Here is an 18,849-nt window from a genome sequence, read left to right on the forward strand (position 1 = left end):
TTTGTCTACATTTGATTGACCTTAAAGCTTCTTTGAAACCTAAAATGAACGGTTTCACGACACATAGCTCAGTTGTCTACATTTGATTGACCTTAAAACTTCTTTGAAACCGAAAATGAACGGTTTCACGACACACAGCTCAGTTGTCTACATTTGATTGACCTTAAAGCTTCTTTGAAACCCAAAATGAACAGTTTCACGACACACAGCTCAGTTGTCTACATTTGATTGACCTTAAAACTTCTTTGAAACCGAAAATGAACGGTTTAACGACACACAGCTCAGTTGTCTACATTTGATTGACCTTAAAAGCTTCTTTGAAACCGAAAATGAACGGTTTCGCGACACACAGCTCAGTTGTCTACATTTGATTGACCTTAAAACTTCTTTGAAACCGAAAATGAACGGTTTCACGACACACAGCTCAGTTGTCTACATTTGATTGACCTTAAAACTTCTTTGAAACCGAAAATGAACGGTTTCACGACACACAGCTCAGTTGTCTACATTTGACTGACCTTAAAACTTCTTTGAAACCGAAAATGAACAGTTTTAGACCCCCAGTGTGGTTTTCTGAGCTGCAATTAACTTTAAGCACCTAATTACATCCAACAGTCGAACTGGCTTAAGGAATTATCTTGATACATAATATAATCTTTATTTGATACTATTCATAACAGCCAAAGATAAGGACTTCACAAGAAACTACACATTCAAAGCTTAACCTTTAGAGTTTATCATCTACTCCAGAATTTTGCAGAAGACAGTTATTAACAAAGTTTCAAATATTTTAGCTTTTCCAGAAAATCATAGCAAACTCTGATACATGGAATCAAGTAATCTAGAGCTGTCAGCACAAACGGTATTGAAGGTGAAAGAACAGATAAAACGAAGCAGTAAAAATAATCACAATAATACAATCTTAAGAGGCCCAGGCTTCAAGTTCCTCCAAATCTTCATCCTTTTCTTGAATACGGGACTCTTAAAGATAAAAAGAAAACGTTAAATACTAGTATTATAATTGTAATATAATAACTGCGATAAAATGAATATAACAACAAGCCAATCAGAGAGGAATATTGCTAAAATGAAGTTTATAAACTTATAAGGGATTACAAAGCAAAGACTTATAAGGGATTAACACAATTAGTATTAAGAGTCCGTCAGTTGCAATGTCACAATTCCCTTACTGACGGAAATGTAAACTACGTAGTCTTAGACCTAGAGACGTTGTCTTTTAGGCAAAAGCGCAGTCTTAGAATATGTAAAAAATATTCAATTTAAGTTGACATAAGAGGACAATGCAAATATTTTGGTCAAGACTTTCGCTTGATCTTCTTCATTGCAGAATAATAAAAATATACCGATAAAAATCCCAAGGATAATATAAAAACCAAACCTTCAAACTAACAATAATATAAAAAGACCCTCTCTAAGCAACGCGAATGGGTAACTGAATAAAAAATAAAATACTCGTCGGCATTTCACGATTTCATCCTACTGAAAGGTATTATGGAATTATCACAGATTCTATTAGGTTTCAAAATATGATTTTGTTGATTAATATAAAAACGATCAGAATTATTAAGTTCATTATAAATGGGGCTTAGATGGGTTTCTCCAGTACCTCCATTGAGAGCGATCCCTTACTGAATGTGCTATTTTATTTCAACTGCCTCTCAGAAAACCTGCATAAGAGCTTTAAGGGGGGCAATAATGGAGGTGTTATCAAATAAAATGGAATGGTATAGGTTGTCATAGACGTGTTGAGCCAAGGCGGAATCAGAAATCCCATGCCTTTGGCTTAGCCCCACAGCTTTGTCAACTGAGGACATATGTTCTGAAAACCTCTCCCCCAACTATTTTTGGATTCTTCCAACATAGAAACAACCGCAAGAACGGGAAACCCTATAAACATCACTCACCAAAATGGGGCTGGTTTTACCTTGCTGCTGTTGAAAAAGCTCTGTATTTTATTAGAATTTTTAGAAGTAACATTAAGGTTATTGTTTTGTTTATTATTCTTCTCAGTTTGTCACTCAATTTGGGAATATAGGGTGAAACAGTGAAAAGTCTCTCATCACCCACCCAAAGGGATGATATATGTTGGGGGTTGTGGAGTTGATGCATCCTTGTCTACCTTTAAAAATTTTGTTTATCATGGGTTCCATCAAATTTATGCGATATCCATTGCAAAATAAAATATCTTAAGGATAATGAACTTCTGGGACTATATGAGCTTCTGAGTATACTGATATTACACGATGAACCAAAGATAAAACCACTCCTCTTTTTACGCAAGGAGAGTGGTTGGAACAGAAATGCAGGCAAATACCTATCGTTATTTATGGGCTTTCTATAAATCGAGAACTCAAGGCTGAGAGACTTATTGAATATTAAAAGTTCTAGAGAAGACAGTTCATGATTATCTTCTAATTCTAAGCTGAACTGAAGGTTATAATCCAAAGTGTTAAAATGAGTTAAAAAGGAGTTCACAAAACGGACCCAGAATGAGTGTTTCAGAGGTAAAGTTTTCAAAGCGGAGGTATCAATTAATTACATGTAAAAAGTGGCCAAAACAGGTGAGAGGCTCGTACTCATTGGCAGACCCATAATTCGGGCGAAAAATTTGTTTTTGTACCAAAAATATAAAGAAGACTTATTGCAAAGGCGGAGAAGACGCATAGTAGTTTTGATATCTAGTGTTTTATAGTCCATTTGGTCAATATTATATTCTAGCTTCTTTTGAAGAGTAAGTTCACATTTTCTAATACCGCAAGAAGTACACATAGAGATAGTATCGAAACTGGCCAGATTTGTATCTTTTTTTTATACCATGGTCTTTTAATTTTTCAGCAAGGTCAACTGAATTTTTAATGTAAGCAGTTTGTATTGACATAAGAGGACAAAAAATTGTGGGTAACCATTTTCCCAGTCTGAAAGCCGGAGAACTATAAGAGGCCACAATTCGTCCCAGAGGGACTCAATCTTTGTTGATTTTTGGGAGACCATGGAATTTAAGAACAGAGAACCCTTTCGGTTAAATTATTTTATACATTTACAGATCATGACCCGACTGATATGGATTTTTGGGGTGCGATACCGATAGCGATATATCGGTAGCGTAACAACATAATTTGCCGATTGATTCCCCTCCGGAAAAACCTTACCTAAAGTTTAACCCCCCCCCATTCTTTGCCCACATTCATGCTTACATGTTTCTCCCTGGTCTAATACATAACAAAAAACAGCCTCAATAATTCCCTTTGGATTCCAAAAATTCTCATTTACATGATTTGTTTGATTTTCTTTACGTTTTCTGATCAGCAGCTTCTGAGCACACAAACGAAATGACAGATATTTGTGAAAGGGATAAATAAGAAAAAAAAAAATTAGATCAAAGAAGCTGGTTCAGTTCCATAAACAAAAATACGTGAAAATTTGATTGAAAGAAGCGTAAGATTTTAATTGAAATTGATAACTCAAAATCCAAATTTCAATAGCGGGACTTTGAATTTTAATCATTTCACATATTAATTTGAAAAATTCGCTTTATATTCAAATGGTATGGTCCCTTACGAACGAATCCACGCTAGGGACACTGAATAAAGGGGTTCAGCTAGTTTTAAGTTTAGAGAAGGGATTTAAAAAAATGTATCGACAAAATTGTCCAGTATGTCAACACACAAACAAAATTTTCCAAAGGTGCTGACATGCGGCGGCGACACCTTGGAACTCCCCCACACCACCTAAAACACCCCTTCTCCCCCTTAGCTGCCCCCTTACTGGATATCATGGTTTTAATTGATTGAATTTCGGATCTTTCACCCATGCAAGTGAAAATTCATTAAATAGAAATTTATGGTTTATTGTATTCATTTTAGTTGTTTCGGTAGAGGATGTACATTCTTGAAGTCGCCATACAAATCTTGAAGTCGCCATAGAATATTGCTCTGTATTGACAATTATTGACAACAAATATAAGTAAATAAGTAAGACGGCACTAGACCCGTAAGATCCAAACCGGGGGTACTGATCTCCGTTTCGTGGCTCTTCAGCCAGGAAGTGCCAGCCATCATGTGCTTTCACACACCCTTCCTGCTTACCTTCCCCAGATTTCTCCAGGTGCCCATTTAGAGCTGGGTTGACTCTGGCTGAGCTTACAGAGTTGCACCACTAACCGATGTCCCAAACCAAATAACTGGCAACCAATACACCTGGGATTGAACTCGTGCCCCATGGACAAATAATTCTCAAACCAGCGCGCCAACCACTTAGCCAGACAGCTGACAACAAATATACTTTGCTGTCATTTGACTCACCTGTGCAGCTCTGTCCACCATGGTCAGACTAAGCTAGTGGCTTCGCCCCCCCCCCAAGGACCTGGACAAGCGAAAATTATCTGAGGAAATCTGGTGCCATCTTCTGATTAAGTTGCACATAAAACAAAATATAAAAACAAGACCAACAACTGATATTCTTTTTCCTGATATCCGATAATGACACTGACCCTCATATCGGCCGGCCGATATATCGATCAGGCCCTATTGTGGAGTAATAAGTCAGACTAAGCTAGTGGCTTCACCCCCCCCCCCCAAGGACCTGGACAAGCGAAAATTATCTGAGAAAATCTGGTGCCATCTTCTGATTAAGTTGCACATAAAACAAAGTATAAAAACAAGACCAACAACTGATATTCTTTTTCCTGATATCCGATAATGACACTGACCCTCATATCGGCCGGCCGATATACCGATCAGGCCCTATTGTGGAGTAATAAGTCTTTCAGTTGGTAAATTCCTAGTTGTTTGCGTGCTTCAAGGGTGAACTTGTCGCTGGGGTCTGATTTTATAGGCTTATAAATGTGAGTGTCGGATAAAATATCCATAACTTTTTTATTATATAAAATTTTATCAAGGATACAAATTTTGTTCCCTTTATCAGCCCTGATGATAATGATGTCTGGGTCTTTTGTTAATTTTTTGAGAATTTGTGTTTCCTGATTTTTTTTTTACTTTCAGCAAAAGGGAGCAAAGTCAAGAAGATTCTTAACCACCTCCCCTCGAAACAAATAATTGAAGAAAAAACGGGTTTAATTTTTTTGTATACCCGATGTAAGAACTTTAGAAGATAGGTTCTCAATGGCCGGACCAGGACAGAATCTAGGAAGAAAACATCTCGAATATTTTAATATTTTTCGTAATTTTAAAATCTTTTTTAATAAGCGAGCCCTAGCCATAAAAAAGCCGTAGCCAAAAGAGTTTTGAGCCATTTTAGAAATCTGTTGAAAATCTGGCACTGAAAGGTTTTGCTTAAAAAATGTCGAATTTTCGAGATTGTATTACTGAGGAAAAAACTTCGGTTTTGAGTCTTTCAAAATGTGGATTAGTGACTGAAAACCAACTCTATCACTAAATTTCCTTTCCGATTGTGTGCCTAGATTTAAGCAGAATCGAAGAGAATTCGGAAGAATTCTCTTTACCTTACAATTGTGTATAAATTCTTTCTCATTAATTCGGTTAGAGTGTTTTTGTTGACAAATCAAAATAATTAAGAATAGACTTGGTAATATGCTCTGGTAAGCTTGTCGCATATAATTTCTGAGACCACACTGGCTAATCATAACAAAACGAAAAAGAACATAAAGAAGAGAAAAATGAGGATAATAACAGCCAGTGAAAAAATCGAAGGGGAAAATGTAATTATTTCGGTCAAGACCTCCGCTTGACCGTCTTCAGTGCAGAATAATAATAATAATAATAAAAAAAAATAAATACAAAAAACCAAACCTTAAAACATAACACTAAAATCAAAAGAAGTTTTTTTCAAGGTTTGGTTTTTATATCATCCTTTAGATGATATATTCTCTTCAATTTTTCTACTGGCTGTTATTAACCTTATTTTTCTCTTCTTTATGTTTTGTCATGATTAGCCAGTGTGGTCTCAGAAATTATTTTAAAAAATTTGACTGACAGTCTCACAATTCTCTTATTGACAAAGACGCAAAATACGTAGTCTTAGGCATAGAGACGTAGTTTTTTAAACGAAGATGTAGTCTTAGGGTATATCAAAAGGACTCAATTTAAGTTCATGTAAAGATTTTACCAGACAATCGCACAATTCTCTTACTGACAAAGACGCAAGCTGTCGACGTTTCGGCCCATGTCGGAAATACGGTTGACTTGACTTTAGTCAAGTGAACTATAGTCTAACAATGTAGTTGGACGTCCGAGCGCACCCCAAGACATTAAGATAGAAAATTGCATTAGCAAAACGTTTCAGATGGTTACGATTTAGTTTCAGAAGCGTCTCAGCCTAAAAATCTTTAAGAAAAAAAAGGCATGAAAGGTACTACTATCATCACTTATACCTAAAATTAAAATACAATTATTCATATGAACCACAAGAAATACAATTAATTGACAACACCTAGGATTAGCATAGTGCTGCTAATCCTGCTTTTGTGTAAACAAAAAATAAAAAAATATATATTCGGTGCTGAGTTAACGACAAAATCAACTGATCCCTGAATCAATACAAATGAATCCTAGGCAACATCCACACAGAAACTAGCCCTTATTTCTGGTATGCTCAAGCAATTATTATTGATCTCATTTCCCAAAACTGGCCAAAAGAACCATCCCCTAAGAGCTACCCCCTAAAATAGGACAAAAAACGCGATTCGTCAAAGTTAACTATCTTTTTCTCCCTAATCGAATGATTAATTATTGAACTTAATTATGGAACTTACTGCTTGGCTTTGCACGGGACGGTTCAGCACTGGGCACAGTTGGCAATTCTTCTGCTGACGGTTTGACTTCAAGGAGCTGCCTGTCCATCTCCTCCTGCTCAAGCTCTTCCAGTTCTTTTTCTAAATCCTCCTAGAAAGAAAACACATTTACAGATTAAATTATTAGCACGAAAAGAATTTAAGAAAAACGTCCATGGTCAAACAAGATACGTTGCCATAATGTAACAAGAGAAATTCTAACGTGGCAAAGCATTTTGAAAAATAAACAGGGTGCGATATTAGTCAAATTCCTATGGCAGTACAGTGGACTGACGCTCTTTTGGGCCGTAGAGTTCAATTGCGGCTGCCGCAAGGTTGGGCTTGCGACCTGTCCCTTTAAAAAAGACGCAGCAACTGAAATGTCAGTTTCAGTTGCTCATGCGCCAGCAATGACTATGGGAGGAGCTTTGTTCTTACGTATTATTGCAATTTTCACTTTGACAGGGATCGAGCCACCACAATATTTGGGCCATTGACAGTGGCGTCAACGCATAAAAATATAAGGGGGAAAGGAGAAAATGTAGGGTACTTGTATAATAAACCCACTTCCGCTCAAGTTGTTCATTCATTTACGCATTATAGAACCGATTTTTTTTCCCGTTAGTTTCTTTCAGCTTAGCGTGAGACAAGACAACGAGAAGAGACAGAATAAATAAAAAATATGAAAATATATAAATTGGGCTATATATTTGCACATTAGGGGAGGGGGGAATGGGTGTAAAGTAGATGGACAGTGTGAAGTTGGAACATTTCTTACTACATAATATGCAGAATAATTGAATCTAAAACATTAGGCAAGCAGAACCGCTATACTTTACCCCCACCCCCTAATGTGCAAATATATAGCCCAAATTTGTTTCTAAAGTATTATGTTTTTATCTTACTTTGGTATATTTCATTAGGATTGAGTCAGAGAAATACGTTCGAAGAATATTAGATAGGGGGTATATCATACAACTACCAAATGTAGTTTTCGAAACCTAGAGGGTGAAGCTAGGGAGAGATGAAAAGCCCCCCCCCCTAAATTGATTCCTAAACTGAAAATAGTTTTACTTGCAATACGACTACCGTCTAGTAATTTGGAGAGCCTACTTAAAATTTCATAAAATCAGCTGAAAATATTACGAGTGTTTTTTTTTGTTTTAAATAATAAAGCTACTTAATTTTTTATGGCCCCTGAAGCACATAAATTGTGCAATGACATTGGACAAGGACCCTCATATCGGCCGGCCGATATATCTTATTATTGTGGAGTAATAAGCCTTTCAGTTGGCAGAATAAAGGATAGCTCGACCATCAAAAATACAAACAAGTCCCAATAAAAAACAAAAACAATCCCCCTTCAAAATCAGATTTTGAGCAATATGTACTCAAATAAATTATACTAAGAGACATAAAATGCCAATAAAATTGCATTGAGATGACGGAGATGATTTATAAAAATTGAAATCTACCAGCATTATACAGACAGCATTAACAATAGATTATCAACATTTTTATATTATTATATATACAATAATATTATTACTATTAACTACTGTTATTGTATATTATTAACTACATGTATTCTGCCCATTAAAAGACTGAAGATCGTATTACATTATATACTTATCTAATATACTCAAAAAACTTATGTACTTAAATATATATCTTCTATAGTCATTTGCATGTAATAATATAATTAGTTTTTATTATAATTATGTAATACTAGCACTAGGCATTTGTATGTAATGCCTACTATACTACTATACTAGTACTAGTATGTAATACTAGTACTAGTACTAGTATTCGGCAAACAGAAAACACTCTGGAGATGACTTAAAATAGAGTTACCTGATGTCTATAGTAATTCTAAAGTATTTGAATGAGCTCTGCTGCATTGAATGGCCACATTCACTAAAATTGAAGCTTGATATATTATATAGATTAATCTCTGCTCATTTAAAGTTTTATTATTGCTCTTTACTTTTCTCTGAATTTTTTTTTGCCATCAAAGATATTTTTTTAATTAATTACAATAAAAGAATGACTGTAACTAAGCCCAAAAGAGAATCCCTTTTGAACCCAAAGAGAAATCCGAAATAGTATGCATTCAATTGTAAAAATAAAACATTGTTTGCCAGCACTCAATTCAACTACTCTTGCATTTAATTCTTAAATTATTTTACATCTTTGATTTTGTGCCACAAACATTAGGGCTATTTCTGCAAATGGTTCTAGAAAAAACTTACACCTTACCAATTGTGTTGAAGTTCCCCGTGAATATACTTTCTTATTTCGACAGTCCACCATGGCTGGATCCAGGAGCGGGGGGATTACTGGGTTTGAACCCCCTCTCCCGAAAGTTTTGTCCGAAGCGTAAAAAAGTAGCAAAAATGCATTTCTTAGGATTTTTTTTGTACCTCCGCCCGAACCAAATTATGGATACACCCTTGCAGCCCACCTAAAGAACAACGAAAGGCCTATGTTCTTGATCTTGAGGCAAGACTGGGCGTTTACCGCCTCGCATGGCAACTGATATTTAGATGGTACAAGGAAATTCGTTCAACCGTGAGCTCCTCAGATTCACAGGGACTGAGCTCCGATTACCCTCAACCCAAGCCAAAGTAATTGCTGCACAAAGAATCGTTCCTAAGGATATAGGATAGGCCTTTGTTGGGAAAAATTAGAATTGTGCCATCAAATAGAACAAATAAACTAAGTTGTGAAATACGCGGATGTCTACTACTTGTACTTCACGGAGTCTAGAACGTGTACTTCACGGGGTCTACAAAATTTCAACCTAACAAGTTCACACTTAAAATTACAGTGAAGGAACATGTTAAAGTTAAAAATTATAGAAAATTTATGACTATAAACTGAACTTGGCCCCATTGGGAAAAATGTCAACATGTCTAGTGACTCTTAGTTTGCCACGATCATCATCAAATTTGTATTAGGCTATACAAACACCACCTGTGACTTAACTATACTTGACGTAAAGAAGGGCACGTTTTATACATATAATAAAGGATTGAAATTAATTGAAAAAATAAATAAAGTGCAAAATTAGAAGATCTAATGCCAAACTGGCCTGCCATAACAAACAAGAGAGAAAAATATCGAGAAGAAAAACAAAGCAACAGGTCTTCGGTCAGTAGAAGAAAAGAAAAAAACGATGGATATTTCAACTGTATAAAAATAGTCGTCTTTGGCACTAAATATAGAAAAACAACTAAGTAAAAGAGAAAATCTTTAAGTCTAAATCTAGAAATTCAAATTCAAATGTAAAATTAAAAACAATCAGAAAGAAACAAACCAATATCTACATATACAATTAATACTCCTTTAATACAATTAGTTCATCACAGAGTATATTTATAAACATTTTGAGCAATTTTCGAGTGGACGCACAAAGGCAACTGGATAAAAATAAAAACGAATTTTATTCTCTTTAACTATTTTTTTTCTATATTTAGCGCTGAAGACCCCTAGTTTGATGGGTGTGAAATATTCCTCATTTTTAAATTTCCTTCTACTAGTCGACGACCTGTTGATTGATCTTTTTCTTAAGATTTTTCTCTCTTTGGCAAAATTGTCCTATAAATATTTTGCAATTTTTACTGATGTTCAGGAAATCGACCTTAACGGGGATGGACTAGGAACACGATAATCTTCTAGAGCAGATTGAAAACCACCTTATTATTTTGCAGAAACTTATTCCCTTTTTTATTCCTATTTAAATTTTTTTTTTTCTCTTTATTTATTTATAATTTATAAGAAAAATTATTTTACACTATTATTCATAAAATTTGATATATTCTTTTAATTGCATATATTTTCTTTCTTAATTTTGTTTTTATATAATTTTATTTCCCTTTTTTATGGCACTTGGTATTAACCAAGTGACATATAGCAATCGCAAATTCTGTCGGTCTGTCCCGGTTTTGCTACTTCAGGCAAGCTAGGACGACGAAACTTGGCAGGCGTATCAGGGACCGGACCAGATTAAATTAGAAATAGTCGTTTTCCCGATTTTACCATTCGGGGGGGTATTGGGGGCCGGTTAATTCGAGAAAAAATAGAAAAAATTAAGTATTTTTAACTTACGAACGGGTGATGGGATCTTAATGAAATTTGATGTTTGGAAGGACATTGTGTCTCAGAGCTCTTATTTTAAATAGCGACTGGATCCGGTGACATTGGGGGGAATTGAGGGGGAGGGGAACCTAAAATCCTGGAAAACGCTTAGAGTGGAGGGATCGAAATGAGACTTGGTGGGAAAAATAAGCATAAGTCCTAGATACGTGATTGACATAACGGGAACGGATCCACTCTATTTGGGGGAGTTGGAGGGGGAGGTTAATTCTGAAAAAATCCGAAAAATGAGATATTTTTAACTTATGAAGGAGTGATTGGATCTTAATGAAATTTGAAGTTTGGAATGGATATCGTGTCTCAGAGCTCTTATTTTAAATCCCGACTCGACCTAGTGACATTGGGGGAATTGAGGGGAACCTAAAATCTTGGAAAACGCTTAGAGTGGAGGGATGATTGCTCTTTTTATGAAAGAATCGGTCAGAGTTTTTCAAGACCTACAGATAAGCAGCGTTGCCAACGCTTTGAAATAAACTGTACGAACTTTCACACTAAAATTGTACCCCTCTCATAAACTGTATCAGTTATTACACTAAAATTGCAATAACTGTTTATTGGAATAACCTGTACCAGCTTTCACACTAAAATTGTACCGCAAAATATTAATTTTTACCATATGAACAGCAGGTTAAAAATTTGTCATAACACGAATTTTTTTTCTATAAACTAAAAAAGAACATAGATTCCAGTCAAAAAGTAATAAAACCCAAATTTACCAGAAAATCTGTATTGTACCAAAAAAATCCCAAACATACTGCATTGTATAAGGATCTCTAATTGTTCACAAAACTATGTTGCTTACTACGTGTTGCTTACTTACAAAACGGTGTTGCTTACTACGTAAGCAACACCACTGATTAAGTAGGTTGAAACTTACCTCGTCCACATCCTGGCCAAAAGCAAGAGGGTTGGAGATTGCATCAGAAATTTCTTTTGCTATTTCATGCTGCTCTGCAACTTCATCCATCATATCATGAACCTTGTCAACGTCACTGAAATAAATTCAGAAGTATATTCACATTCATTTAGAACCAAGAAAAGAATAGGACAAGAATATGAATTAATTTTTTTACGAGTCCGCCAAAATTGCAGGGGAAATAGGAAAATTCATCAGACTGAGGGACGCCCGAATGACCATGAATCTTGCACAGCCCTTTAAGTTTTTTAGAGAGAAGATCAAAGTGCCCTAAAGCTGAACTTGTGGTTCTACTCACAAACCATTTCCCTCTTTTCAGTATATACAATAGTAGTTCCAGTGAATTGGATAACTCTTACGGAGTATATTCTATTGTCAATCAACTTTTTATTACTTCAAAACATCTTTAAAAATATTAAAACTATCTTTAGCTTATTAACTCTTTGAAAAACCCCCTTTAAAATATCTAAAAAAAAAAAAAATTATTTTAAGTTTTAAAACCTACTTCAAAGCATCATGAAAACCTTAAAAAATTGGTCGCTCAGATTAAATTTTTACCAGCTTATAAGTAAGGAATTTTTCACTTTCAAAAGTTTTTAAAGCAGGTGTCATGGCCGACACGGGGTAGAAGTGTCCCACACATGATGACAGAGCGTGCCATGTGTGGTAAAAATATAAAATGCGTTTTTTTCACCGGTACAAATAATGGTTTATTACCAGTGTAATATTTCATCTAAATCTAGCAAAAAAAAAAAAAAAAAAAAAAAAAATAGTCATGCGTTTTGAAACTCCTCCTAGTTACACTCAAAACTTTCAACCTTTAGGAGTCTTAAATTTCAGTTAGTACACTATTTTTCGAAAGAATATAAAGGGGGCTAGGAGGGGGACTTTCTAAAAGAGAGGGGAGGAGGATTTTGATGTTGTATTATTGTACTGTCCCCGAACATGCATGTACTGATAAAACTCAGAAGTAATTGAACATTCACAAATGGTCAAAAAATCAGCTCAAAGATTAATGTGAGAAAGGTACAAAAAACATACAAGTTTGTGAGTTGAAGAAAGCGAAAAAAAAAAAAAAAAAAATAGCAACCCTTCCCTGGCAAAAATCTGATTACATACCTGGAATGACCCTCCCTGTTAAGAAAAATTGAAAATGATGATCAAAGAATAATACTTTCACGTTTTGACATTCCTCTTTGAAAAACGTTCTCATACAACCCCCCCCCCCACCCCATACCCCTGCCAATCAAACGTGAACGCTCAGAGATGCAAATATATATATATATATATATATATATATATATATATATATATATATATATATATATATATATATATATATATATATATATATATATATATATATATATATATATATATATATTGTTCGATTTCCAGATTATGGACCATTTGCATTCTTGACACTGTACATATTTGAATCATCTGATATAAATTAGTTTTTTTTTACATTTTTTTTAATGATTTAAGTCAATTTGTTTGTTATTATTATAGACGCTTGACTGAGCTAAATACAAACAAACTAAAACTTTCGAATTACCTAAGGCTTAGCTTTCGACCATTCAAAAGCCAAACTAGGTCCCATATTTATAATGCAAGGTATTTCAAATAATATCATTATTTTTAATACTATTTTTAAGCTAGTTCGATTAGTTTAAATGTAGGCTAGTTTTCAAACATGTTCCAAATACTCTTCAGGAAGTACGCAAGCATGGGGGAAGGGTTTTGGGTCCGTGACTCATCCTCCTGCAAGGTCTTAGGGTCCTTATCTCCTCTCCCTCGAAGGCCTTCGGGTTCAAGGCTCCTCCTCCTTCAAGTTTCTGTTTTTATGGTTTTCTAATAAATTGTTCTATTCAAAAGATATAATCTTGGAAAAGCAATTTTGGGCGTGCTGTATCTTTCGAGGAGTAATTAATATAATTTAATTTATATTAATTAAATTTAAATTAATTAAAATTAATATATTAAAATTAATATACTAATTAAATCAAATTAATTTAAATTACATAATATTAATTCATTAAAAATACTAGTAAGATGCATGACTCTAAAACTGACCTAGGTAGAAACTACTTCTTCAAAAATCGTAAAAGACCAAACCTTCAACATAATCACATATCCCTTTAACATTACAACATTTAATGTATACAACTAACGCTTCTTTCATGCTGCGCTGTGAAACCTTTTCATAGTAGCATAATTTTCGACCTTATGTTGCATTATGTAATCTTATGGAGCAAATTTTACACATAGTGAAAGTATTTCAAAGTAAAATATTCACAATTATACGTTGTTTATGTTTACGTTTTGTCTATCGAAAAGTCAACAACTAGTAGAAATAAAACGGAATTTTTGGATTATATATTAAATTTTTTTTAGGTAATCAATAAAACTTGAAAATGAATTAAAAATGTCTTTCTATAAAGCCTTTCGTGCTTGATCAGAGCTTGAATTTCCACCTCTATTTTACAATTTTTAATACTTTGTTTACAATGACTGTCATAATTTTTGACGATGATAATTATGGCTTAATTAATTTTTATGTTATTCTAGCTCGGAAGATCTTGTTTAAATGTGAAAGCTTGCTCTAACTGCAATGTAACTTAACCATTTAGCATAGAAAATTCCGAATGTATGGAAGCTGCTTAATGCTGATATTAATAGATCGTGGTAACAAACTGTAAGTAAGGAGCGACCCGTTTCAATAGTAACCGAAACTCTAAAAAACAAATTTTTATACCAATAGATACATAAAAAAAATCGGATTTTTATACTGACTTTAAATACATAAATTTCTTCAAGTTTAGTCCTACCCATCAAAAGTTAAGAGACTGAAAAAATTTGCTCTATTTTCGAAGAAAAGCGGAAAAATCCCCTAAAAATCATAGAATCTTAATGAAAATCACATCATCAGATTCAGTGTATCAGAAAACCCTTCTGCAGAGGTTTCAAGCTCCTATCTGCACAAATGTGGAATTTTGTATTTTTTGCCAGAAGAAAGATCACAGATACGTGTTTATTTATTTTTTCTTTCCAGGGTGATCGTATCGACCCAGTGGTCCAAGAATTTCAGAAGAGGGGCACATTCTAACGGAAATTAAAAGTTCTATTGCCCTTTTTTAGTGACCAAACCAATTGGAGGACAACAAGGCTCCCTACAATGCTCATATTTTCCCCAAAGTCGCTTTTTTATTTTTCCCACTGTCTTTGAGGACGACTTATTCCCCCACAGTCCCTAGGGGAAGGGCTGCAAGTTATGAACGTTGCCAATTGTTGAAAGTTCTTAAGCCGAACTGGCCAGCCATGACAACAAACAACAAAGAGAGATACAATTCAAAAAAAAAAAAAAAAAACTAAAACGAGACTGCGGCCAGTAGAGAGAAAAGAGATGAAAGACTAAAATAACGCGGATATTTCGCCTGTATCTAGATTAGGCGTCCTCATCACAAGATAAAAAGAAAAAAACACTAAACTAAAAACAAATAAAACCACCACCAATAATAACAAATACAATTGTCACTACTGATGCACGTAGGGAAAAGAAGCTATTAGAGTTACTTCAACGAGAACATCAAGCTTTGATGTTCTCACTGAAGTAACTCTAAAGGGTAATTCTTAAAAAACTGGGACAAAATTCGAGCTTTAGCGTAAAGAGCGAATTATTGACAAGGGGGGAACTCCCTTATATTACTATATTGGTATCAGGAGGAAATTATTCTATATATGAAAGAGCCTGTACCCTCCTCGACGCCTCTCTCTTTACGCTAATTTTTTTTTATTGTTTTGAAAAATACAGCTGTGACAAAGAGTCAAACTTTAGCGCAAAGAGCGAGACGTTGAGGAGGGGACATCCCATTTCACATACAGAATAGTTTCTGTTCGTTTCAAGTTTTAATGTCGCTGCATACTTAAAACTAAAAAGACTTATTTTTTATTTAATTATTTGAAAGAAGTGATACGTGTAGTCTCGGTATGACGTTCCACAAGCAAAATTTTATTAGCATATAACCTCAATTGTGATGTTAGGATGAAATACGAAAAAAATTAGTTCTCTGTCGTAAAAAACTTAAGAGTCTTAAAAAGAGTAAAATAGATAATATAAACATTAAAAACATCTTTTAACACACCATCATCTCCAAATTCACTCAAAGAAAAGGTAATTTGTTTTCCAGCCAATTAGAAAAATCGATTTTATAAAACTACAAGTGAAAACCAGAGGTAGCCATGACATATTTTATAACTAACAAAGGACCTATAAATTTCAGGAATCCCACTCTTTGATAATAAGTTTACATAACTATTAACTTTTCAGGCAGCGGCAAATTATCTTTTCACTTCTTTGTCAATTTGGACTTAAGTCTTTTTCTATATTTTTTTTCTTCTAACCATTCTTGAGGCTTCATAAATTTGACTTATCTTGGTAGTATTATTAGTAAAGAGTGCTGGTACGGCGAAGATGTTAAAAATAGAGTAGTAGCCAAGAAAAGTAGCCAAGTTCGGGTCTTATTTCGCAGTTAAAAAAGTTTGGAAGAATAGGAGGATAAGTCTATGAACTAAGATTAGGATATTGGAATCTATCCACCGCTGACAATGGTTAAGTATGGTTCTGAAGCGTGGGCGCTCCAAAAATGGAGAGGGGTTTGCTAGATATTTTCCAGAGAAAAATGGAGAGGGATTTGCTAGATGTTTTCCAGAGAAAAATGGAAAGGGATTTGCTAGATGGTTTCCCGAGAAAAATGGAGAGGTATTTGCTAGATGTTTCCCAGAGAAAAATAGAGGGGTGGATGGTTTCCAGAGAAATTGCCTACGGATTGGGTACCTGACTGACTGACCATATCTCACGGAAGAGTGTGCGTAACTGTCTTCCCCTCATGCGGCTTTGCGCTGCAGTGATGTTAGAAGTAGTAGCAGAAAAATTTAGTTTTGATATATGTAGCGGGAATTTGTCTTTTTAGTACATTTGGAGATAAAATCACTTTTTATATATTTCTTTTGTTGCTAACCCTTTGTTGAACGACACGAGTAACGATACCAGAGTAAGGAATAACAAGATTCGACACAATATGAAAGATCTTCTTAAAAGATATGGCAGACATTTTCTAACAAAAAGGTATCCTAGATAACTACAATTAATTCATTTGGAATAAATTGATGAACCAAATAGCAGCAAATACCTATTTCGTTAACTTACTAAATATTATAATTCAACATCTGAACTAAAAGCAAATCAAATTCAAGCACAAAAATCCCAACTCATTTTCGAATTAGTTAAGTTTTACCATTAATTACTATTTGGAAATTTTCGTTTACCTACACATAATTATGACAGCATAAACCGCTTTGACACACTTCGAAGACATTCGTAGATTAAAAAAAATGGAGCCATAAAAAAGGCACAAAATTGAGATTAGTTAACCCAGCTCCAGAATCACAGGCTTACGGTTCAAACGAGAGGACAAACAAAGAGAGAGGCAAACTTACAAACTCTGATGCACGCCTTTCAATGATTTTGCTGCTTCGTTCATTGCCTGGAAAACCGCTGTATTACTAGTGGCCCCCTCTAATGCTTCGCGTTGAAGCTCAATTGTAGACAGCGTTCCATCTATCTGCTGCAACTGCTTTTCGTACCTCTTCTTTCTTTTCAAAGCTTGCAAAGCAACTGAAAAAATAAGAGTAAGAAAGCTGTAATTGACGTTGTTTCGAACCACTTCTTTCTTTTTAAAGCCTGAAAAGCAACTGAAAAAGAGAAGTAAGAAAGCTGCAACTGATGTTGTTAATCATTATATCAGGAACGTAGTCAAGGGGGAGAGGGCTCACTAGGGGCCCCCTACCCGACAAACGAGCAAACAAAAATGACGGAAAGGAAAAATATAAAAGAAGAAAAATGAAAGAAGAAACACCCAGGCAAAAAGTGACACTAGGGAAATACCTAGCAGGAGGAGGGGGTGTCCTACAATTCACGCCATGAGAAGTGAGAGTAATGGCATGGAAAAAGAAGAAAAGATAAAAAAATGAAACAATAGGAGACAAACCACAGATGCTAAAGACAAAGAGAAAAGGAGAGAAAAGTTGTATTTGACAGGGACATCCCCCCATGACACTAGTGACTAAAAAGGGGAAAGTACAGAGAAATCAGAAAGGCAGAAAAAATGAAAGAAATGAAAGATATGCATGCATAATAAAATAACTAATATAATAAGGCGAGTTAAACCTCCCCCACCTCCCCTGAGTACAAGAAAGTAAAAAAAGCAAACGAAAAGAAAGTAAAATGAAAAGAAAATGCACAGCTACGCACGCAAAAAGAAGTGATAATAGACGCGAAGATAGCCAAGGGTAAAGGGATCCGACTCCGTAACTGTTGGTATCCAATCTGTCTTTATTCCTGGGAATATTTCTGGTCTACGCCTTTATTATTGATGCTGAGAGGGGGATATAGTGTCCTTCCTATTGTGATAATCCTTTTCTAAGTAAATGGAAGTATTTTTCTTCAGGGGGCTGGAGATCGGGAAAATCTTCTGATGTATGCCTAGTGGACGCAATCTTGGTTATAAGGGATGGACCGGTGTCATCTGCTATAGTTATCTGCATGTTTGTCACGCATGGGGAAAGGGGTGCCCCCCGATGTTGTCAGCCAGCCAAAAAAATGTGATACGGTAAAATAGTGGTACAAAGCACACATATTCTACTGGCTCAAAATTTTTTGTAACAGTGTAAATGGGTTTATGAAAATATATGGCGTGAAATTATTGAAAAAGAACCAGTCTCAGTAGGGAAAAAGAAAAAGAAAGTAAAATTAAAAGCAATAGCACCCAAATCAGTTATAAAAATGACCAACATGTCTGGAAAACTCATTGCCCCCTCCCAGAATATTTTGGCTACCGATACCTCTGGTTGGTATTAAACAAAAAAAAAGTTGTTTCAACTGAAAGTAAGAAGCAACATTACAACTTAAAACGAACAGAAATTATTATTTATATGAGGGGGTCAC

At 34.8% G+C, this 18,849-nt stretch overlaps 1 protein-coding gene across 1 annotated transcript in view; it reads right to left on the reverse strand.

The window, feature by feature from the left end:
* Window positions 1–633: 633 nt before the first annotated feature.
* The window catches only part of LOC136028389 (charged multivesicular body protein 4b-like), a 31,691-nt gene continuing 13,475 nt past the window's right edge, over window positions 634–18,849 (reverse strand). The window contains exons 3-6 of the mRNA XM_065706202.1: window positions 17,343–17,520; window positions 11,805–11,919; window positions 6,752–6,881; window positions 634–981 (exon numbers count right to left, since the gene is read on the reverse strand). Of these exons, the coding sequence (XP_065562274.1) occupies window positions 923–981; window positions 6,752–6,881; window positions 11,805–11,919; window positions 17,343–17,520 (482 nt within the window). The 3' untranslated portion in view covers window positions 634–922. The remainder of the gene's footprint in view (window positions 982–6,751; window positions 6,882–11,804; window positions 11,920–17,342; window positions 17,521–18,849) is intronic.

Source organism: Artemia franciscana, chromosome 6 (genome assembly GCF_032884065.1).
Source record: "Artemia franciscana chromosome 6, ASM3288406v1, whole genome shotgun sequence".
Lineage (NCBI taxonomy): Eukaryota > Metazoa > Arthropoda > Branchiopoda > Anostraca > Artemiidae > Artemia > Artemia franciscana.